Genomic DNA, 23,394 nt, shown 5'->3' with positions numbered 1-23,394 from the left:
CTTGTCCTGGGGGTCTGGCTGGTTGGGGATGTGGGGTTCAGAGCCACCTTGATGACAAAGCTGAGACAGGGCTTGAAAAAGGAGGCCTGGGCCTGCGCCCAGCGGTTCCTAGGTTTCAGACTCGTTAGATGTTGGGCTCTGGGGCGGTTTGTCTGGTGGCATCACTGTTGGGAACCCCCACCCATTACCTTCGTGGTCAATGGTGATGGTCAATGGCTGCCAGCATTCCCCACCCCCCATCCTGGCCACGTAATAAGACCAGAGGAGCCAGCAGAGCGGACCACGTAGTGTTTATTGTTGCCCCCACCCCAGCCTGCCCGCCCCCGTCAGCGACAGCCGCACTCATCCACCACCATGTCCTCGTAGTGCCGTAGCACTACGTTGTCACTGTTGTCGAAGAAGAGCACGGAGATGGGCGACAAGCGCGCGGGCACGCAGCAGGGCAGGCCGGAGGTGCCAGGGGCGGCCGCGTGCATGAGCGTGCGCAGCACCGCGTGGTTGAGCGCAGGAGTCCCGCCGGGTTCAGACAACACCGCGGGCAGCGCGCACTTGCCCTGGCAATAGTTGGCCAGGAAGCCGCGAGGCGCGATGACCCAGCGGTGCCAGCCCACCTCGCGGAAGCTCACATAGAGCCGCCGTGCGCGACACGCGCCCCCGGAGCCGCCGCCCACTGGGGGCTCGGCCTCGCGCCGCGGCCGGGCCAGGGGGTGGCACAGGCGCTGGTCGAGGGTAACCAGCAGCAGCGAGGCCTCGGCCAGGCGCGCGCAGGCCGCGGGGGTCCGGTGACGCAGCGCCAGCGTCAGGCGGAGGCTGCGGGGCGCCGAGGCATTGCGGGCCCAGATGGAGCCCAGCAGCTCGGCACGCACCGGCAGCCCCAGCGTGGGCACCACCTGGCGGAGCCCCACCGGCCCGAGGCCCGCTCCCGCCGGCGCCACGCTCAGTTCCCAGCTGCCAGTCGTCCCCACTGTCGCCTCCGCAGCCGCGAAGCGCAGCTCCAGGCGGGCCTGGCTCGGGCGCTCGGCTGGTTCCACGGCCGACAGGTCGAAGACGACGGTCCACTCAGGGCACTGCCCTACAGCTGAGGAGGGTTCCGGGGGGCGGGCGGCCGCTCCTGAGAAGAAAGGGAGAGGGCTTGGCTGGCGCTGGGTCCCCTCTCGGTGCTGGCTGGCCCTCGAGGGGGGTCTGGGTTGGGGACTGCAGAGAAAGGTGAGCGTCTGGAGATGGGGGCGCACCGTCTGTTAGAAGGAGTCAAGTGGTGTGAAGAGCCAGGGGGTGGGGGCAGGGCATCACTTGCGAGGAAGAGGCCCTACCCATTTGGGGTCTGCCCGCGGTTGGGGACTTAGGCAGACAGGGGGCGGGCGGGGGGTGGGGTGGAGTGGAGATCGGCGAGTGGGGGATGAACGAAAGCCCGCCTGGGGCCAGGGGAACCGATGCTGGGGCGGGGTGGCATCAGCAGGAAGGCATCAAGTGGTGTGAAGCGGCAGAGGGGCTGCGATGGAGTGGGGGCAGGGCTTCAGCTGCAAGCCAGGGGGCCCGGGTCAGAGTAGAAGAGCCTGGCTTTCGGACCGCTCCCTTCGCTGTCCCCCATCCCCTGTCCCCACAGGTGTCCACGCCCAGGACCGCATGGAGTACTGAAGCCCAGGTTGCTTGCGGGCTGGACGGGATGGGTGGGTATCCTCAGGGCTCTTTGGCCTCCCAGACCCATGCCGCCAGCGCAGACCCCACTCACCGCGGTCCAGGACGTGGCGCACGATGTTTCCGGCGACCCCCAGCTCCTCCACGTGGCACGGCAGCAAGGTGGCGCCCGGGGGCATCCTCCGCGGGTCCGCCCTGGCCTCCCGGTGGTCCCGGCGGCGGAACAGGCGCCACATGACAGGGGGTACGGGCCGGGATCTGGGGGCGCCCCGGGGCACGTCGGGCAATCCGAGAGCCTGGAGCAGTGCGGCGGCGGGGCCCGGGGGCGCGGGAGCGCAGGCCGGGGGTGATGAGGGCAATAGCAGGGCCAGTAGGAGGAGAAGGACTCGGTGGCCCGGACGGCGGCACAGAGGTGGCATCTTCCTCACAGGCAGCGGCCGGGCGAGTGCTCAGGGCCTGTCGAGCTCCCTGACCTGTGGGCTGGGGGCGGGACTGGGGTCCCTGGAGAGATCTGGGCTGGGTCAGGGTCCCGGGGGGTGTGGCCGCGATCCTGAAGCCGAATAGGGACCAATTGCGGGGGCGGGGTCTCCGGGGGGCGGGGCAGGGGTCCTGGGAGTGGCCAAGGAGGAGTGGGTTGGGGAGGGGGCGGAGCCTGGGAGGGTTAGGGTCCCTGGGGCGGGCTGGGGAGCCGCGTGACCGGTCTCCTAGGGCGAGGTTGGGTGGGACTGGGTCCTGGGCGGCGAAGCCGGGGTGGAGGGGTTCAGAAGCGTTTGTCCTTAACCAGGCCATTCCTCAGCGGCTTCCTGCGAGCCAGAACCGGCCCAGGTTAGCCTGGGGACCCCACGCCCTTAAGCAGCACCCCCCACCCCTCTCCCACCCTTCTGGCCTTTCACATCTTTTTTCCCAGCTCCGCCTCCATCCTTCCTCCGAGCCCACAAGGCCAAAAGACCCTGCCATCTGCCTGCCGGGCAAGTGGTCCCTGCTCCTCCCCATATTAAACCCTTCTCTCCCCTCCCCACGTCCTGGGCCACCCGCGGCTGCTGGAGGGCAAGTTACCTACCAACCCTACCTGAACCAGGGCCTGAACCTCTGCCTCCACAGGAGGCAGAACTGACCAGAGTCCCCTGCGACCCCACTGGGGCAGGGCAGGCTCCTTCCCACCTCCAGGAGCCTTACCAAGAAAGGCTTCCCAGGCCACGATTCTCCATCCACTGCCCGCTGTCTACATCTGCCACAGCCCCTATTTTGCTTCCATGTCCTTAAAACAAGTTATGTGGTGTTTTAAAAAAAGAATCAATACTATAAGTGCCCAGCTTGAGATCCCAGAGAAAGACCCCTAACTTCTAAACAATGTGCATGGTTTGCATCTTTCGAACTGTCTATAAAGATGTGTGCTCCTGCACTTCAATTTTCCAAATGGTGCAGCTGAGATGGCATCCATGTGCCCTGGTGCTCTCCTTTATTCCATCTTCCCTGCCTGTGTTCGTGGCAGGTCTCTGGGCTTCCCACTGGGAGGGGACCTGTGCTCTCAGCGGTCTACCCAGGCCCACCTTACTGGACCCAACAGGTCTGCCCCTGCTTCTCACCGCTACTGCCAGCCCTTGCTCAGAGTTACACTCTGTTTAACTGCCAGTCTGCTGATGCCAAGATGGACCTCACTGCAGCCTAATGGTCATGGCCATTGGACATTCCTGTTCCCACAAATGAGAACTCTTCATGCTTTTGCACGTAATCGATCCATCAGTCTCTGCGGAAGTGAGTTCTACAGTCCAGCTTACACACAAGTGTATTTTTTTGAGCCAGTAATACATTCTTGGGCTTCCCTGGTGGCTCAGTGGTAAAGAACCTGCTTGCTAATGCCAGAGATGTGGGTTTGATCTCTGGGTCAGGAAGATCCCCTTGAGAAGAAAATGGCAACCCACTCAAGTATTCTTGCCTGGGAAATCCCATGGAGAGATGAGCCTGGTGGGTTACAGTCCAGGGGATCGCAAAGGAGTCAAACACGACTTAGCGACTAAACAACAAATACATTCTCATGATCTAGACATCAGACAGCACAGAAAACTCAGTTTGACTGGATGACTCCTAGCAATTCACCACAGTTTTTCTGAGAATCCTGCCTTCTGGTTTGTGAAGCACTCTAGTCCACAGACCCTTCCATGTGAGGACAGAGACTTTCCTGAGGAGGCTGTCTCAGTCACTGTGATTCGCTCTTCCCTTGGGCTGGAGTCCTGGATGCCCCTTCCTGGGAGCACGTCTCTCCCCCTCGGCCCACTTCTCCGTGGGTCGCTGCTTCCTCTCACTGCCACCACAGGAGTCCTTTATCTAGGAAATCAGAGATAAGCCCCCTGTGGACGGCCCATCTGTCCCATAGCTTCTGGCTTTGCCTGTTGGTCCTTTAGACAGAGCATAGGTGGGATTCCTGGCTTCTTGAGGCTTCTCATAGTTCCGTTGTTGGACGACAGTCTCTCGTTTCCGCTAGTTTGATTGCACATCTTTCATTTCTGCACCAACATCTTTGATCTTTTGGAAGTTTGTGCTGGGGGCTGATGTGAGATAAAGATGGTTACCAAGGAAGCGTCCCACTGACACTTCCCTCCCAGGGGTCCCTTCTTTGTTAATGTTTGATGGGCTCAGCTCTGTTCCCGCTGTTTTTAATTCCTATACTTTTATAGAAGGTTTAATACCTCCAAGGGTCTGTATCCCCTGCCCTGGGCCTTTTTATCAGAGCTTTCCTGGGGTCATTCAGGTTTGTTTTTCTGCGCAAGCTTCCAAGTGCCCCCTCCCTCCTCAAAAACAGTGTTAGTATTTGTGGGGGGAGGGGAGTACCCAATTCTGGCAGGATGGCCTCTCTGCAGTATCAGATTTATACATTTTTAGTCTCAGTGCAACACTGCAGGGAAAGAAAAAAATCAGAGTGAGGGTGGAAGCTGGAGGGAGATGTGGACAGGCAGAGACCCAGGTGGTTTCTGGATATTTCCTTGAGGATAAGGAGAAGGGAGAGAAGGGGGTCTCTCGAGGGTTTTGGAAGGTTTTCACCTTGAGTTTCCATCAGCTGTGATGGGCAAATGTACAGGAGAGGTAGTTTGGGAGTGGGGCTGGGGGTTGATTTTGGATATTTGAGGTGCTGAGAATGTCAAGCAGACACTGACACAGAGAATGGCGCTCAGAGAGGCCCTGGGAGCTGGGAGAGATACTGGGAAGTCGGGTTGGATTCATGACTGTGGGAGGCAGGAAGCCAGGCAGATGAGCAGGAAGGTGGCAGAAAGTGAAGCGGGGAGCAGGAGCGCCTGGTGATTGCACAGGAGGGCTGGGCTGAGTATGAGGTTTCTTTTGGGGAGGCTGACAAAAATGTCCTAAAACCATGGTGAGGGTTGCACAACCCTGTGGATGGGCCAAAAACACTGAATTCCACATGATAAATGGGCAAACTGCATGGTGTGTGAATTCCATCTCAATAAAACTTTTTAAAAAGGGGAGGGGTTTAAGTGACCGCCAGGTTTGTTTAGCATCAGTGGGGCAGACAGGAGTGGTCTCAGGGGGTGAGGGGGGAAAGAGCTCAGAGGGAGCTGGGTTCGGGAAGGGAGGGGAGGGGGGCACTGTGCTGTAAAGGGGGGTGGGGTGGGGAAGAAGCTGGCCAGACGGGCAGAGAGAGAGGCGGCTCCTCTCCTTGATCAGAATGTCCCTGAGCAGGAAAGGGGGTGGACATCGGTGGCCCAGATGGTGGCTTCAGGAGACAGACCAGCTACCAGACAGCCAACCAGGCAAGAGGGTGGACGTCCTCCTCCTGGGGACACGGGGCCAGTCATCGGGTGAGGGGACGATGGTGAAGACAGCTGGTGGCCAAGGAGAAGGGAGAGTCCCAGGAGCACAGGCACCAGCCTGGCATCACTAAAGGACCCTTGGCCCACGTGGCTGCTGTGGCCAGATGGTGGGTCTCAGCTCTTCGGATACGGCAGGGCCTGCTGAAAGCGTGGAGAAGACCAACGTCTGGGGAGGTGGGGCTGGCAGGTCAGCAGAGCCAGAGTGGGGCACGGGGCCTGGAAGAACGGGGGTCCCAGCAGCCTGAGAGGATGACGGGGGCTTCAGGCCAAGGTTGTGCCCAGGGCGCGGGGCCACTGCAGGGCCCGAAGGTGGAGGCCCAGGAGGGGTCCCGTGGAGGCGGATGAGAAGAGAGAACCAGCAGGAGCCAGGTGCCGCCCTGCCACATGATTCCACTCCAAGTCCTTCCAAGTGATTCTCAGCCACCGTTTTCTTACTGTTTGCAGACCTAACTGAATTTTCTCATCATACATGGTCTGCGTGATCCTGGTTCTGAGCAACGGAGGTTGCTCCTGTGGCTTTTTTTTTTTTTTTTCCTTCAATTTTGAAAAGTGTTCTGTGCTTTAAAAGAGCATCTGTTCTGGGCTTCCCTGATGGCTCAGCGGTAAAGAAGCCACCTGCCAGTGCAGGAAGACATGGATTCGATCCCTGAACTGGGAAGCTCCCACATGCCTCAGAGCAACTGAGCTCACGCACCACGACTACTAAGCCTGTGCGTTAGAGCCTGGAAACTGCAGCTACTGAGGCTGCGTGCCCCAGGACCCACGCTCTGCAACAAGAGGAGCCAGGGCAACAAGGAGCCCAAGCACCACAGCTAGAGAGTAGCCCCCGCGCGTCGTGGCCAGAGAAAGCCCCAGCAGCAACAAAGACCCAGCATGGACAAAGACACGTCATAAAAATCAAGTTTAAAAATACAAAAAGGAACATCTGTTCCTGCTTCTGAGCCGCCTGCTGAGGAGCACGGACTTAGCCTCCCAGGGTCCCCTCTCGCCATGGTTTAGGGCTGCATTGTGCAGATTCCCCCAGATCAAAGGTCACACCTGAATGTCTCTTCCTGTCCTTTACTTGCAACTTGCATTTATCCTGGAGTTGAAGTCTTTAACCAGGTCAGAAGTGGAGAGTCTGCCTGCAATGTAGGACACCCGGGTTTGATCCCTGGGTCGGGAAGATCCCCTGGAGAAGGAAATGGCAACCCACTCCAGTATTCTTGCCTGGAAAATCCTGTGGACCGAAGCACCTGATGGGTTACAGTCCACGGGGTTGCAAAGAGTTGAACACGACTGAGCGACTAACATAGATTACCCAAAGGTAATCCCCTGGGACGCCCCAGGTGGCGCTATGATAAAGAACCCACCTGCCAATGCAGAAGACATAAGAGATGCAGGTGTGATTCCTAGGTTGGGAAGATCCCTGGAGGAGGGCATGGCATTTATTTTATTTTATTTTATTAAGCTTGACCCAAACATGGCATCTTTGTGATTCTTTAACATTTTTTTAAATGTTTGGCTGTGCAGCATGTGGGATCTTGGTTCCCAACTAGCAATCAAACCTGCACACCCTGCAGTGGAAACTGCAGAGTCCTAACCCCTGGACCACCAGAGAAGTCCCAGCTCTAGTTTTTTAATCTCTGAGATTAGGCATTTAAAAGAATTTTACCCAGATACGTGTCAGTTTCTCTGCTGCTGTATCTCTTGGGTATAGTTTTCTTGTTTTCTGAAATATTCTTGTAGAGAAGGTCTGCAAGTGGTAAGCATTCTTAATTTTTGTTCCTGTGGATATTCTTTTTTTTTTTTTTTTCTCTCTTGATGGGGATGCTGGGGACAAAACTCAGGATCTCATTTAAGCCAACAGGTATCTTTTTCTCTTGAGTAATTGTTTTTCAAGTTGTATACAAGAGTCCTGGTTTCTTGTTACTTTCTTTCCACGTTGGAGGTGATATCTGGCTCTACAGTCTTCCAGCTTCCCTTGTTGCTGTTAGTCTGTCACCGTTTTGGAGGTCATCTCTTCTTTTCTGTGGTTGTTTTACATTTCCCAGGCTCCTCTGCCCATGGGATTCTCAGGCAAGAACACTGGAGTGGGTAACCATTCTCTTCTCCAGGAGATCTTCCCAACCCAGGGATTGAACCCAGGTCTCCCACACCACAGGCAGATTCTTTACCAACTGAGCAACCAGGGAAGCCCCATGTTTGGGGCAAGGATGCCTTCTTATTCATCCTGCTGATGATTTATGGTTTGTCATTTTCTGGAAGAATTCTCAGTGTTATGTCTTCTCATTGTTCTCTCTCTGTCTGTCTCTTCTTAGAACTCAGCCAGATAATTCTTACCATTCGAGTTGTCATATTTTCCATTTGTTTAGCTGCATTCTGGATAATTTCTCCACAGCTTTCAATTTATTGATTCTCCTTTAAGCTGTATCTAATTGTTGGAGACAACTTCTACAGTAGGTTGAACCGTGGTCCCTAAAAAGATACATCCCCATCCTAATCTCTGGAACTGTGAATGTGACTATTTGGATAAATAGTCTTCATAAATGTAATTAAGTGAAAGAAATTGCAAAGAGATGATAGTGGTCTAAATCCAATGACAAATGTCCTTTTAAGAGAAGAGCTAGAGAGAAGAGACCATGTGAAGACAGGAAATGGAGACTCGAGTGATGCAGCCACAAGCCAAAAGGAGCACCCAGAAACTGGAAGAGGCAAGCATGGATCTTCCCCTAGACCTTCAGAGAGAGTTTGTGGCTCCTGTTGACACCTTCATTTCAGATGTCTGATCTCCAGAACTGTGAGAGAATAAGCTCCTGTTGTTCTAAGCCCCCTGGTTTGCGGTACTTTGTTACAGCAGGCCCAGGAAAGTAACAGAACATCCAGTGCTGTTTTGGCTGGTCTCTCACGTCTTTTACATTTTTCATAAACTTTCAACTTTAGAATAATTTTTAGATTTGCAGAGATAGCATAAAGAGTTCCAGGGCAGACCTTGTCCAAGCTTCCCCGAACGCTGAGATTTTATATCTCCACAGTGCACTTGTCACAACTAAGAAACCAACGCCGGGGACACTGCTATGAGCTAAACCGTAGACTTTATTTGATTTCACCAGTTTTTCTACAGATGTCTCTTCTGGTCCAGGATCCCACAACTGCATTCAGTCAGTCTGAGCTAGGACAGCTCCTCCATCTCTTGTTTTCCATGACCTGACAGTTTGGAGGTGTCCTGACCAGCTCTCTGGGGGCACATCCCACATTCTCACTGCTTTTTATCCCCTCGTTTTGTACTCAACTGCGCTAATTCTAGTTATCCGCAGGGATTAGGTTCTTCAGGTGGTGCCCACGAGGCAGCATTCCCTGGTCCCCTGTCATCTCTGTATGGAGTTCGTTCTTTGCCATCCTAGTGGGAATGCTGCCATTTGGGGCTGGAGGTGCCAGCCTCCCAACCCACATTCTGGCTGGACATTCTTGGGAGAGACAGAACAGGGAACGGGGTGTGGCTAGGGGGTCTGACTTTCTGTTTGCCTTGGGCTCTCCAGAGTTCACTGTCTTACAGCAGAAAGAGCTTTCGGAGTTTTAGACTTGGCCAAGCAAGTGCTTCCCTGACCTCGTCCCTGAAGTTATCTTTAGTCCCTGCTTCTTCCAGAAGCCTCTGAGGGTTGGTCAGACTCCTTGGTGAGACCTCACCAATCTCTATGTGAAATTCCCAACTCAAATTCGCTGGACATGGACAATCCAACATCCTTAGAACTCCCAACCCCATGGGTGCACACAGCCCGGCCCCGAGTCTCAGCTTGGTGAACGGCAGCTCAAGCCAGAGGTCTTGGATTGTCTTTGATTCTTTTATTTCTGTTTCACCTACATCCAGAGCAAGTCTGGTTAGTTCTTCAACACCGCTGGGATCTGACCACTGGGATGACCTCACCTGCGGCCCAGCCTTCTGTGTCCACAGTCCCCACTCCCTGGCCTGACTCCTCTCTCGACCCTGGGTGCTGACTTTCTGGCCTCTCTGACCATCGCCCAGTTCTCTGCTCCCCTTCCCACATCTGTTTCTCTCTTCTTCCTCACTGCCCGTGCTGACCCATGCGTCACTGCACTCTGAGCCCACTGCTTCCTGGAAACCATCTTCCCCAGCCTGGTCCCCCACGATCTCCCAGAGGCCAAATCAGAGGGTCTGCAGGGAAGCACCCTGGGGGCCTTCAGCGGCCCCCCCTCCCCCACCTCACTGCTGTTCAACCACTCCTCACACTGCCTGTGGGGTGCTGCATGCCTTGGACCTGGCTGGTCACCCCAGCCTGCCTCCATTCACCCCTGGGGCCCCTCTAGGCCAGGGCTTTGGGTGCCATCTGGCTCACATCCCAGGGCTGGCAGCCCCCAGGCCCACCTCCAGAATGCTTCAAGAGGCCCCTTTTGCTCTCTGTCCCTATGGCTCCCACCTGGGTCCAAACCCCAAGCCCTGTCTCCTGCTTGGCTGACCAGTGGTTGCCTCAAGGGATCTTGAAGCCAGGGAGTATCAGCATGAACAGAGTGCAGGCTCTCTGGGCCGCTCACAGCAGCCCCTGCTCCCCACTTAGAGGTTGGTGTCAGGCCTGGCCAACGGCCGCCCCTCACCACTGGGCTTGGCCCTTACAGCTCCCACCACTGAGACCCTGACCTTACCCCTCGCCCCTCTGCCCCGACCAGGCACCTCTCTGCCCCCACCTTCCTCGCTGTCTGTCTGACAGCGTCTAACTCTGTAGCTACATCGTCCATGCCTTTATTGCAGTTTCTCTTTTGAATGGAGGCTCCGGGTGCGGGGCAGCGTCCACCTGGGCTTCATTGGCCGCCGCGTCTCCGGGGCCCGCCCTCAGCGCGCGAGTGAGACAGAGGTAGCTAAAGGAATGAACCAGGGCCGCCGGCCCCTCCACACTCACTCAGCTTTGCGGGGCTTCGGGCTCGGGGCCTCTGCCGTGTCGTATTCCCGCACATCCTTCAGCTCCCGCACCTGGCCCGTCAGCACCTTGGCAGCAAAAGCCACGATGTACTGTGGGAGGGGAAGGCAGAGGTGAGAAGACAGCCCTGCGCCTCCTGACCGCCGTCTGCTCCTGCCACAGGCCCTCTGCCCCTCGCCTAACGTGGCCCTCTCACTGCGCCTGTGAGAAGACAGCCTGTGCCTGGAGGGCTCCGCGGGGACGGGGACCGGAACAGGACCGCGTCTGCGGAGGGCCGGGCGGCGAGGCGTCCACTCACCAGGAACCAGTAGAGGTTCATGAGGGTGAGCAGCAGCAGGAGCGCGTTGAAGAAGAAGTAGAAGGGGATGTCAGGCACCGACCGCAGGCTGCAGTAGCTCGTGGCGTACAGGACCTTGAGCGGGAACCAATAGAGGCGGAACCAGAACCTGCAGGAGGAAGGGGCGGCTCGGGGAGGCTGTGGGGGAGAAGCGGAGGACGGCCCCACCCCGTGCCTGACCTGTCCCGGCTGGAATCTTCCATCTGTCCCCGTCTCCTCACCCCACCCTTGTTCATTCCTGCCCCTCTGTTCCCATTCCTGCTCGGTCCTTTCCGGCCCACTGGCTTCTTCCCGACTCGCACCGCCTACTGCCCCGCCAGGCCCTGCCCCGCCCACCATGCCCCACCTGCTTCCCCGGCCTGGCCCTGGCCCTTCCCACAAGCCCTATCCCGTTCCCAACTGGCCCCACCTACCTCACCAACCCCACCCGCTTCCCTGCCGGGCCCACCTCCTCTCTGGGACCCGTTTTCTTCCGGCTCGGCCACGCCCACTCTCCTAAACCCCACCCCCTTCCCTGCCGGGCCCGCCCCCTCCCTGGGACCCGCTTTCTTCCTACTAGGCCACGCCCACTCTCCTAAACCCCACCCCTTTCCGGCCTGACCCCGCCCCCTCCCCGCACCAGCTGAGGCAGAAGCTGAGGCAGCCCAGGTCGGCAGCCAGGGCGTGCAGTCTGTGGTGGGCGCCTCCGCGGGACTTGAAGTAGACATTGAGCTTGGTGAACTCCAGCTGCACGTCGCTGATGTCATGCAGAAAGAGCACGAGGATGCCCACCTTGTGGTACCTGGGGAGGACAGCGGGAGAGCAGAGGGCCAGTTACAGGGGACCCCCACCCACACCCAGGCTCCCTAGCACAGGCCCCCTGGCCGCCCCCCAGGCCTCCTGTGGGCCGTTCGCAGCCATCCTCCCTGGCCCGGCTGCCCTGCCCATTCCTTCACGCGGCTAGGTCAGCAGGAGCGCCCAAACCGCACCCACCCTGTGGCAGCCCCACCCAGGCCCTCACCCTATCCCTCGTGACTCAGGAACCTCTCTGCAAGTACTTTCTCTGATCCTTCCTTACCTCTGTGACCCCTCACCCCTCTGTAACCCCTGACCCTGACATGTCCAGATCCCTCAAACTGTAAACACTGCCTCACTGATGTTCCCAGGTTTATACATTTAACCTGAACACAGCCACGATCTGCAGGCTTGCCCGAGACGGGCTGGGTCCCCACTAGGATCTGCAGAAGCCTGGAGCCCCGCTCCTGACCGCTCACAGCTGCGTGGGCCAGCAGCCTGAGTCCAGCCTGGACGTGGCCGTGGGCCTTGGTCATGTCTCCGTTCCCACTCTGTCCTCCTGACAGCTCAGGCTCCCAAGTCACAGGCTGTGCTCACCACCTAGTATCCCTAGTGTTCCTGGAGGCTTCCTTCATCGCCCTTCAGTCTCTGCTCACCTGTCACCCCCACCCCCCCACCTAACCTCACCACCTTGGTAGTCCTCATCTTTCCATTCGGGTTTTCCAGTTATCACCTTCAGATAAGTGTCGGGGGGGTGAGGGGATGTTATCTGACTCTACCCTCTAGAGCAGGGCTGTCTGATAGAATTTTCAGGAATGATAGGAATGTTCTAAACCTGCACTGTCTGAGACCCAGAGTCACCAGCCACATACTGGCACTGAAGTACAGAATGTGTGATTTTATTTAAGTTTAATTAACGTTAACAAGGCCACTCGTGGCCAGCAGCTACTGTGCTGGAGGGCACAGCTAGTCCAATAGGAATAGAATATGAGCTGTATGTGTCATTTAGTTTTTTAATTTTATTGAAGTACAGTTGATTTACAATATTGTATTAAATTTATGCTATATAGCAAAGTGGTTCAGTTTATATATGTGTATTTTTATATATATAAAGGCTTCCCTGGTAGCTCAGCTGGTAAAGAATTCACCTACAATGCGGGAGACCTGGGTTCAATCCCTGGATTGAGAAGATCCCCTTGAAAAGGGAATGGTAACCCACTCCAGTATTCTTGCCTGGAGAAGCCCATGGACAGAGGAGCCTGGCAGGCTACAGTCCATGGGGTCACAAAGAGTCAGACACAACTGAGCGACTAAACACATTCTTACATATACATTACATTCTTTTTCATATTTTTCTATTAGGATTTATCACAGGGTACTGAATATAGTTTCCTGTGCTATACAGTAGGACTTTGTTGTTTAACCCTTCTATATGTAATCATTTACATCTGCTAATCCCACTTTCATTTTAAATTTTCCATCAGCCACGTTAAAAAAAATAAAGTGGAAGAGGTAAAATGAATTTTAATAATATATTCTAAATAATTCAGCATATCTGAAATATTGTCATTCAACATGTAAATGAGATAACAAAGAGATTGCAAGGTATTTTCACTCTCCTTTGCCTTGGAATCAGAGTGGCTTTTACATATACAGCAGCTTGTGGCTTGGACAGGCTCTGCCTTGAAGCCTGTGACCACATGTGTGGCCACGGTAGGTTCTGGAACATCAGGGTCTGTCGGGCTCATGGCTGCACCCCCAGCAGCACCTGCCACATGGCAGGTGTTCAGTAAACACTTGCTTTGTGACCCGGCCAAGGATGCCATCTAGGAGGGGTTAGAGTGGCACAGATGGGGTGGGGGCAGGAGGGCCTCTCTGCACCTGTCTCACCCCGTCACTCTAGAATCTCCCTCCAGAAGCCTCCCCCACGGACACTCCCATGCCTGACCCAAGGATCAGCCTCTGTCCTGTGCCAGCCTCTTGCCACTGCTCACACCAGCACCCTCTACCCTCCTGTTTCCCCCTGGACTCACCGGAAGGCATAAGAGGAGACAATGAGGACCAAGGTGACCACGTGGTGGACGAGCATGACCACGGAGTCCTTGCGCCAAGCATCCAGGTACAGCGTGGCATAGATGGAATGGCCGTAGAAGCTCCCCTGTAGCAGGTAGGCCACTGCAATGTCCCGTGGCACTGCCATGCCCGTCTTCCAGTCTGGGGAGGGCCGCACCGTGCCGTCAGGGACTCACAGGGCCTCTGGGACCCCCAGTGGCCCCACTCACCCCCTCAAGCAGGCGTGTGCCGCATGTCTCTGCAGGTGCACTGGTGACCGGGTTTCTGCTACCCACTCTCCACCCGTTATTGTTTAGGAATAGGCATTACCTTCTAGACCGATTCTACATCTACAGAAAAAGGTGCTCCTACCCTCAAAACGACTCCTACAAGTCCATACTAAAGGAAACCAACCCTGAATATTCATTGGAAGGATTGATGCTGAAGCTGAAGCTCCAATACTTTGGCCACCTGATGTGAAGAGTCGACTCATTGGAAAAGACCCTGATGCTGGGAAAGACTGAAGGCAGGAGGAGAAGAGGGTGGCAGAGGATGAGATGGTTGGATGGCATCACCGACTCAATGGACATGAACTTGGGAAAACTTTGGGAGATGGTGAGGGACAAGGAAGCCTTGTGTGCTGCAGTCCATGGGGTCGCAGAGAATTGAACACGACTGACCGACTGAACAGCAGCCCTGAAATCGGTCCTGTGCAGAACTTTCAACTCTGCCCCAGGCCCCCTTCCTGTTGTCTCTTAGTCGCCAGGCTTGCTCGAGACCCTCCCAGCAAAGTCCAGACTGATGGAGGTGCCACCTGCCTCGCTGTACCGTCCAGTGCCCAAGAGTGTGGGTGTTCCCGCATAGCGGGCCCAGCTCCACTTCGCTTCCTCCTGTAGTTCCCCCTGGCCACCCCCAACACATGTGCCCAACCAACAATTGAGCCTTCCCAGGGACACCGACCCCCAGCTACTTCTACCTCCTCTGTCCCCTCCTCAACCCATCACCAGTCTCTGCCTGGCCTGACCGAGAACTCCGGGCTGTGCCCTGCTGTCTGCAGCTCCTCCTGCTCACCCCACCCTGAAATGGCCTCCTCGGGCTCCACCCCAGGTCTCCTGTCCCCACCCCCTGCCTCCATGACCTGGAGCTAGACCCTCAAGTTCCCCTGGAGCCCTACCCACTAGCTGCCTCCTCCAGTGACAAGCCTTCGCCTGTGCCCCAACCCCTCCTGCAACAGAGACCCACTTGGGCGCCTCTCCGAGGGCCCCTCCTTGGTCCCTGCCCCCACCCCCGCCCTGGACCAGGCACTGCCATCTCCTCCCAGCACTGCCCCAGCTTCCTGGCCTCCAGAGCCTGTTCCTGACTGTTTGACGGTCCGTTCTCCCCGCAGCCACCTCGATGGCTGGGAATACACAGACCCCATGACCTGGCAAGCCCACTCTTGGCCTATGGCCAAGGGAAATGAAGACAGGGACGCTTTACACCCATGTTCACGGCAGGACTAGTCACAGTCATCAAAAGGGGAAGAGCCATCAGCAGGTGAATGGATGCACAAAATGGGATAAATTCACATGATGGAATATTGTGCAGCCACAAAAAGGAAAGATGCATTAACACACACTACAATGTGGATAAACCTCAAAAACATGATGCTGAGTAAAAGAAGCCAGACATAAAATAGTCACATATAATCACAAACCAATGATTCCATGTAGAAGAAATGACCAGAACAGGCAAATCCATGGGGACTGAAAGCAGATTAGTGTTTACCTGGGGCTGGGAGAGGGAGGATGGGGAGCTGCTAATGGGGATGGGTCTCCTTTTGGGCAAGATGGAAATGTTCTGGAACTAGATAGATATGGTGCTTGGACAAGACGTGACTGTGCTGTCACTGATTTGCTCCCTTTAAAATGGTGAATTTTTAAAAATTGTGCTAAAAAAAAATATATATATAACATAAAATGTACCATCTAGGCCACTTTTAAGTTCAGTAGCACTAGGTATATTCACAGTGTTGCACAACCAATCCCCAAAACGCTTTCCATGTTGTAAAACTGAAACTCTGTTCCCACTGCACACTCCCACTGTCCCCGCTCCCCCAAGCCCCTGGCCCCCACCATCTACTTTCTGTCTCTGTGGATCTGACAACCTTGTGCTGTGCTGGGCTTAGTTGCTCAGCTGTGTCCGACGCTTCGCAACCCCATGGACAGAGGAGCCCAGGAGCCTGGTGGGGTCCTCTGTCCATGGGGATTCTCCAGGCAAGAATACTAGAATGGGTTGCCATGCCCTCCTCCAGGGGATCTTTCCAACCCAGGGATCAAACCCAGGTCTCCTGCATTGCAAGTGGATTCTTTACCAGCTGAGCCACAAGGGAAGCCCATGAATACTGGAGTGGGTAGCCTATTCCTTCTCCAGGGGAATCTTCCCAACCCAGGAATTGAACCAGGGTCTTCTGCATTGCAGGCAGATTCTTTACCAACTGAGCTACCAGGGAAGCCCTAAGTGCCTCATATAAGTAGAATCACACAATATTTGTCTTTCTGTGACTGGTTAAAATCATTAATTCTGGGAATTCCCTGGTAGTCCAGTGGTTAGGACTCTACACTTTCATTGCTGGTGGCATGGTTCAATCCCTGGCCAGGGAACTAAGATCCTGTAAGCCACATGGTGGAGCCAAATAAATTAATAAAATTAAATAGTTAATTCTATGTTATGTTTAACTAATTTTAAAAATGCAAAACACCCGACAGATCACTCATCCCCAACTTTAACATGTCCAGGGCTCCCGAGACTCAGCAGCCAAACTCAGTCTTGGGAGCGTCTCTCGCCACGCTGTGTGTGCGGCCGGGCAGCAGTCAGCAGAGGGAGCCCCCCACCCCGCAGGTGCCTCTGTCCCTCTTGAGAAGGAAGGGACATGGAGGTGCCCTCTGTGGAAACTGGACATCTACTTTTCCACCTATCGCATTCAAGACTGGTACAGTGGGGAGCATCCCCTCTCCAGCCGTGGGCCCTGGATCTGGGCTAGAGGGAAATGGGGAGCAGATAACTCCCCATCCGGGCTGCATCTGTGCCTCCTGGCACATTTGGAGGGGGGCAGGCAGGGCACCTCGTCTCCACATACACTCCCTTGCTGCTCTGGACTCTCCACATCACCCTCGCCTCATCCCCCTCCTCAACCTCCAGGATCAGCTCCTGGTCTCCCCACACCTGCTCCACCTCCACCCCCAGACCCCAGCATCAGCCCCACCCTCCTCCCCTCTCACACCCACCTCTGGTTTGGCAGTGAATCCTACCAATTCTGCTTTCAAAAAATTTCTTAATGATGTGATCTCTGCCTCTCTCTTTTTTTAGTTTTGGTCATGCCCAGTGGCACGCGGGATCTTAGTTCCCCGACCAGGGATCCAACCTGTGCCCTGTGCAGTGGAAGCACAGAGTCCTCACCCCTGGGCCACCAGGGGGACTCCCCTTAAAACATCTCTTAACCACTTCTGTCCCTGCTTCAGCCCTGTTCTGGGCACAGACACCAGCTCCCGCCCTCAGCCCCTCAAGTCATCCTGTCAGTGTCCCCACTTCTGCTCTCAGCCCTCTGGTTAAGGGCTCCACTGCCCCGGCTCCAGCTGACTGGGCTCCTTGCTGTTTCTGGTCAGCCAGTAGCGTGTCTGTCTGACAGTAGCCTTTACATCTCCTACCTGCCCCAGGCTCCTCCCAGTCCCCCATATAAGTCACCTTTGGTGAGACCATTCCCATCCCTGTGGCCTTCCTGGTGGCTCAGATGGTAAAGGATCTGCCTGCAATGCAGGAGACCTGGGTTCAATCCCTGGATCAGGAAGATTCCCTGGGGAAGGGAATGGCTATACTGGAATACCCATTCCAGTATTCTTGCCTGGAGAATTCCATGGACAGAAGAGCCTGGTGGGCTATACAGTCCATGGGGTCACAGAGAGTCGGACACCAGCTAACACTTTCCCCATCCCTGTAGAAAATGCCCTTCTCCCCATCTCCCAGGCACCCCATATCCCCTCTCCTCTCCTCACTCAAGATTTCTCATCTGTGTTTGCCACCATTAACAGATTTCCTATTTCATGGTCTGTTACCCCAAGACACAGAGGAAGGGCCCTTTCTCTCCCCTGCCCACAGGTGTGCCAGCACAGCGCCTGGTACCGAGTAGGTGCTCAATAAATGTGCACCCAAAGAAGCAGCTAAGTTGCAAGTGTGGTCACACAGAATAATTTTTAAGGAGGAGCCAGAGGCAAGTCCATGCCCGAAACTTTCAAAGAGTTCAATTACAGTTCATTCTCATAAAAGAAAATTGAATGACAACTAAAACCTCCCCCCAGGGATTTACGACATGGGAAAAGCGGTCCTGCGGACAGCAGGGTCCCAAAAAGAGACACACAGGGGTTCCAGGCACAGCTCCCTGGGGCCACAGGAACCCTCTCAGGATGTTTATATATCACACGGCAGGAAACACGTCCATGTGTGTCCCAGACGCACGGACTGTGTGTTCAGCACAAGGGTAGCGAAGTCTGACCCCTCACTGCAGACTGTTCTCTATCAGCCTCCCGGCTGGTGACAGACAGCGCTGCAGTCACCTTCCTGCCCATCCCCCACCCACAGCTCAGACCTTCATGAGACTTCCACATCGAATCCACGCAACGGATGCAGTCACTTCCCCCCACTTATATCTCCTCGCCAAGCTGGTCCAAGCCACACTGGTCTTTCACCTGCCCCCTGGGCCCGGCTCCCCTCCTTACCCAAGGTTCATTTCCTGGGAGCCAGAAGAAGCTTCTTATAATCCACAAACCCACCCCATTTAGGATGAAACTCAAGCTCCTGCCATCCTCCTCTGGTCTTTAGACATCGTGCTCATGCAAGCCCCAGGGCCTTTGCACGTGCTGGACTGCCTGTCAGGGCCCACACAAGGGGTCACCTCCTCTAGGATGTCTCCCTGAGTCCTGACACAGGGTCAGGTGCCCCCTTTCCTGGCCCACAGGCCCCTCGATTGCCACTGTCTCGGGGCCGACGTCCAGTATGGGATGTCTGATGAGCGTCGGGCTCCCTGAAGTAGCTTTCTCTGAGTTCTGAACACAGCCCTCCCCCAACCTGCCCCACCCTGGGAGGGGCCCTACCATAGAAGACGGAGGGTGGGTCGTGAAAGAAGGGGTAGTCAGTGCCGAAGAGCAGGTAGGTGCTGTAGCTCCAGGCGCCCAGGTAGAAGAGAAACTTCCAGGCGCTCTCAGGCATCTTGGCGGCATCTCTAGGCTGGAGGCGGCACCGCTTGGCTAGGGGCTATGGGTGAGAAGGTGGGTGGGCCATCAGCACTGGGGGCTCAGGTCCACTCCTCCAGGGAAGGGAAACCGAAGCCGAGGGACTCCCCAGGCCAGGCAGTGTTGGGGAGGGCCGGGCCAGGTCCCCACAGCCTCCTGGAACGTAACCAGAGCCCACGAGCGCCTGCCAAGGGCTAAACTTAGTGCCCAGCTGTCCAGCCGCAGTGGCCTGGGGAGGGGAGTGATGGGGGAGACCTGAGAGGAAACGGGAGGGAGGCTGTGAGCAGAGGAAGGGGACGTGTGGGTGTGAAGCCAGGGAGATCACTGGGTCAGTCTAGGGGACTGGGGGTGGGGGGTCTCAACAGGAGCTGGGGGTATGACAGGGAGGAGGGAGGACTAAAGAGAAGATTTGGAAGGGGCGGTGGGGGTGAACCTGTGAGGAGAGCATGGAGGCAAATTTGGGGGCATTTGTGGGGGACACAGGGGGCTGGAACCCAGTGATCCCCAGGGGGAGAAACTTGAGGGGAAGGGGATGCCTCAGAGGTGGAATCTGGGGAGACCTGAGAGGAACAGAGGGCTGTGGAAGATGGGGGAGGGATGTGGGGCAAGACCTGGGGATGCAGGGCGACAAAGGAAGGGAGGATGCAGCAGAAGAATAAAGAGGGTCAGGGCAAGGACATCAAAGACAGGCGGACCTGAAGGGACATCGGGGAAGGCACAAGAGAACTGGGGGCATGAAACGGTGAGACGCGGAGGAATCTGCGGGGCTCAGAGCCCCTGCAGCCCTGGGAGCAGAGCCTCAATCTCCCTGGGGGCGGGGCTCCACAGCTGCCGGCCAAGCCCCGCCCCCTTCCCCTAGGAGAGGCTGAGGGGGCTGGAGCACCAACAGTCGCCATGGAGACAGTTGGAGCCAGCTCCAGTAACCCCTGGCAACCAGACAGCTGCCAAGAAGATGAGCTTTGGAGGACGAGGCAGCCCACCCGTTTCTGGGGAAGGGCGAGCCACAAATTTGGAGTGAATGCCAGACCTCCGGGGATTCCAAAAGTGGGGGCGCTGTGATCTTGCTGTCCCCTACCCAGCTCCCTCAGGAAGTGAGGAGGAAGCCTGCTCCAACCTGGTAGTCCCAAAGTGACCGTATCCCCTCCTGGGCTCTGGTGTTCCTGGACCTCTCCCCTCCCAGCTGGAAACTTGCAAGGTGGGGGAAGCAACAAGGTTAGACTGGGCCCAGAGCTTGACATATGGAGCAGCTCTGGTCGTGCCGGCCGCCCCTCCCTGGAGCAGGGTGGTGGCTGGGGTCTCCACCCACCATGTGGGTCATATGGGGGTGGAGACAACGGCAGCCAGACAACATCCCATCCTCGACTTAACAAGGGCCAGCCTCTTCCCTGCAAGCAGAGAAAGGCCCCTTTGTTGGCTCCGGGCACTCTGTCCCTGCACCCCCTGCCAGCTCTGGTCGGACGGGAGGAGTGACCCCAGCTGGTCCTCGAGGGAGTCACAGCCCAGAGATGAGTACAAACGCCTTCCCACAAGCTCCCACAGCAGCGACCCCTCCCCAAGGAAAGCAGGGAGACCAGGCGCCAATGTCACCCCCGGTCACTCTCCAGGTGGGGGAGGTGGCCTTCCCAGACTCGCCGGAAATTTAGTAGTTTGGTCGCGACCCCTTGGGGGCCGTACAGTCCGGCTTCGAGGACCCGGGCCGCGCGACCTCTCCCAAAGACTGAGAACGCGGCGTCGCCAGGGAGCTCTGGGTTTTGCATCCCTTGATCGGAGGGTGGCGCTGACTCCAGAGAGCCGAGCTACAGCGAGCGGGCAGCTCCGGCCTCTTCCCCGTAGCAGCGGACAAGCCAGTCCCGCCGCCGCACCGACCCCGGACACCAACACGGTTCGGAAAGCGCCCCGCACGACCCGGAGAAGCAAGGCGCAGACGGCCCCTGTGCGCCGAACCTTCTCCTCCTGTGTCCTCCGCTCCTCGGTCTCCGGCTCCACCGGGTCCGAAAGAGTGCGCAGCAGCCAAGGCCCTCCCACCTCCCGGGGCCTCCTTGTGCCTCACTGACCGGATCTGTTCCCCCACATCTTGAACACCCTACCCGAGTAGGGGTCCACACGTCCCACGCTTCCCCAGCCCGGTCACACCCCCGCATCCACCCCCACTCCCACCCCGCCCTGACCGATAAGGCACCCGGCGGCCCACGATTCCGCGGCCCGAGCTCCTCCAGCCCGGGGCCCCCACGTCCTAACCCCTAGAAGCACTGACCCGAAAGAGGCGCGAGGTGGCCGCCGAGCGCAGCACGGTCCAGCCGAGCGCGCCGAGGGCCAGCAGCAGCAGCTCGGGCGGCGCCAGGTGCGCGTGCTCGGCCAGGCCGCGGCGAGCAAGCCCCCAGCCGCAGTCCGCGCAACCCCGCGCCGCCGCCAGCGCGCTGCCCCAGCCGCGCTGCACCAGCTGCGCGTAGCTCGGCATGGGCTCGGGCCCCGCCGACCCCGCCGCCGCCATGCCGCTGCTCCCTGCCGTCCCGGCAGTCTGCGCCCGCCCACGGTGGCCGCCGGAGCCGCGCGCCCCGCGTCACGCGCTGCAGTTGGGCCGGGGGGCGCGCTGGCGGGAGTTCTTGGGACGGAGGGGCGGGACCGGCGCTAGCCCCGCCCCTCAGGGACGGGGCGCGGCGTTTACGATTTCGGGGCGCGCGGTAGCTGGGTCCCGCGGAGGCAGCGTCGGCGTCGACCTCGGGTGTACAAGTCCCGGCGTTGTCGCGCCGCGTCCTGGAGGCGGGCCAGCGCTCGGGCTCATTTTCCAGTGGAGGAAACCCAGGCGCGGGAGGGCGGAGCAGAGGTGGACTGGGTCTTGCCTGTCGCCCGCCAGGCCTAAACCCAAGAAGGACCGGAGCGGCCCCGTGCCCCCACCCCTCGTCCCCGCTTGCATGCCCTTGCTCAACCTGGGCCCCTTCGCCCCACCAGGCTGTGTCCTCGACATGGGGCACAGCGGGCACCAGCAGGCCGCACCGGGACCCGCGATTCTCTTTCCCAGGCCCTCCAGCTTGTCTCTGTCGCCCTGTCCCACACTCACACCTCACACGTCCCGGCCTGAGGGCCAGCTGCTGCCCTCCGTGCCCTCGAGGACCCGTCAGGCCACTGCAGCAGGTTAACAGACCTTCAGGGAGGCCAAGAGAGTGGGTGCCCCAGGTGTGTGTGGGGGGGCCCACCTGGGTTGAATCCAGATCACTGCCTCATTGGGACCACCCCTGGTGACCTTTCATTATCCACCCACCAGGCCTCGTGTCCAAAGCCCCCAAAGGCCATCACCAAAGGTCACCTCCTGGGGACATCTTCCTGCCACCGATGGCCTTCATTCCAGCCCCCGGGATTCTCGTACACCTGTACCCCTCCCTCCCCCCCACCTTGCAAGGTGCAGAGTTAATCCGCGTGGGCCGTGCAGGAGCCTGGCTGGGTTCCATACGGCCACTAGCCTGACCCGGCCTTCACGCACACAGGTGAAAATGGAAGACATAGGGGCCAAGAGGACCCTCATCCCTCGTCCTTTCCCTTACTGCCTATCCCGACCCCTCGTCTTCCAGCACATCCAGTTCAGTCCACCTTCAGACGTTTCCAGAATCCAGTCAAGCCTCTCCATCTGTGCAGCCTTGTTCAACCCTTGGCCACCCTTGTGCCTCCTCCTTACCCCACAGAGGCCAGAGGAAACCCACCCGCTCCTCCTCTGCTCACAGCCTTCCATGGCTCCCATCACCCAGAGGAAAAGCCCACCCTCAGGCCTCCTCGCTCCTTCCATTCCAGCTGCACTGGCCTCACAGCTGGAGGTAGCGCTCCAACAGCAAGCAGTTCTGCCTCAGGGCCCTCGCAATGCTGCTTCCTCGCTTCCCCAGCTTCAGGCTTTACCTCCAGTCACCTGGTCGTTGCACCTCCCTGATCCCCCTGCCCCCAGCAGCCTTGTCCTCGGCACGAGTCACCATCTGTCCGGCTCTGCCGCCTACTCGGTACTGTTTTAATGTGCTCTCCGTGTGGGCAAGCATTCTGTCCGTTAAAGATACCCAGTTCTATAGCCAGCCTGGCAAGCTGAGGGGAGCTAAGGGGTCCCAGGACAAGCCTCTGTAAATCCAGCCGGGCAGCCCTGTACCCCCAACTACCCATCTCTGTCCTCCCCCTGCCCCAGGCACTATCTGGTCACCATGGCACCCATCAGTAAGGGGAGAGCTGTGCCCCCACACCAGCCCCAGCCCAGCCTCAAGTTTCCCTTTGGCACGGCCCAGGTAGGAGGCTGCCAACGGGTGGGTGCAGAGGAGAAACGGAAAATGGCCCCTGGTGCTGGCAGCTGGGAACCTGGGCTCCCAGGCACCAAGGGCTCCGAGGGGGCTGCCAAGGTCCCAAGAAAGGCACTTGTACCCTGCCCTTCCTGAAAGGGCAGGCCTCCTCTTCCCCAGGGAGCTTACCCCAGCCCTCACCCTTGTACGGAACACTGCCCCTGCCCTGGAAGGCCTCTGCCACCTCAATCCCCTGCTGACCTGGTGGGGAAGGGCTGGGGGTCCCTTGCTCTGTCCTGTCTTGGCAGTCAAAGGCCAGCTCTGAGGCAGATGAGGTCAGGTTCTGGGAAG

General features: G+C 57.6%; 2 protein-coding genes across 2 annotated transcripts; both read right to left on the bottom strand.

The window, feature by feature from the left end:
• Nucleotides 1-273: 273 nt before the first annotated feature.
• On the bottom strand, nt 274-2,061 carry GDF1 (growth differentiation factor 1). Its single transcript, XM_020884517.2, has 2 exons — nt 1,730-2,061; nt 274-1,111 (listed from the first exon to the last, which is right to left on the bottom strand). The coding sequence occupies exons 1-2, from the start codon at nt 2,052-2,054 to the stop codon at nt 327-329; spliced, it is 1,110 nt and encodes a 369-aa protein (XP_020740176.2). The 5' UTR covers nt 2,055-2,061; the 3' UTR covers nt 274-326.
• A 286-nt stretch (nt 2,062-2,347) lies between these two features.
• Nucleotides 2,348-21,511, bottom strand: CERS1 (ceramide synthase 1). Its single transcript, XM_020884515.2, has 7 exons — nt 21,051-21,511; nt 18,659-18,818; nt 13,514-13,694; nt 11,326-11,487; nt 10,668-10,815; nt 10,352-10,461; nt 2,348-2,438 (listed from the first exon to the last, which is right to left on the bottom strand). Exons 1-7 carry the CDS (start codon nt 21,285-21,287, stop codon nt 2,396-2,398), a joined length of 1,041 nt encoding a protein of 346 aa, XP_020740174.2. The 5' UTR covers nt 21,288-21,511; the 3' UTR covers nt 2,348-2,395.
• Nucleotides 21,512-23,394: the final 1,883 nt, after the last annotated feature.

The sequence above is a fragment of the Odocoileus virginianus genome, chromosome 3, assembly GCF_023699985.2.
Source record: "Odocoileus virginianus isolate 20LAN1187 ecotype Illinois chromosome 3, Ovbor_1.2, whole genome shotgun sequence".
Taxonomy (NCBI): domain Eukaryota; kingdom Metazoa; phylum Chordata; class Mammalia; order Artiodactyla; family Cervidae; genus Odocoileus; species Odocoileus virginianus.
This window is presented reverse-complemented; position numbering and strand designations above follow the sequence as displayed.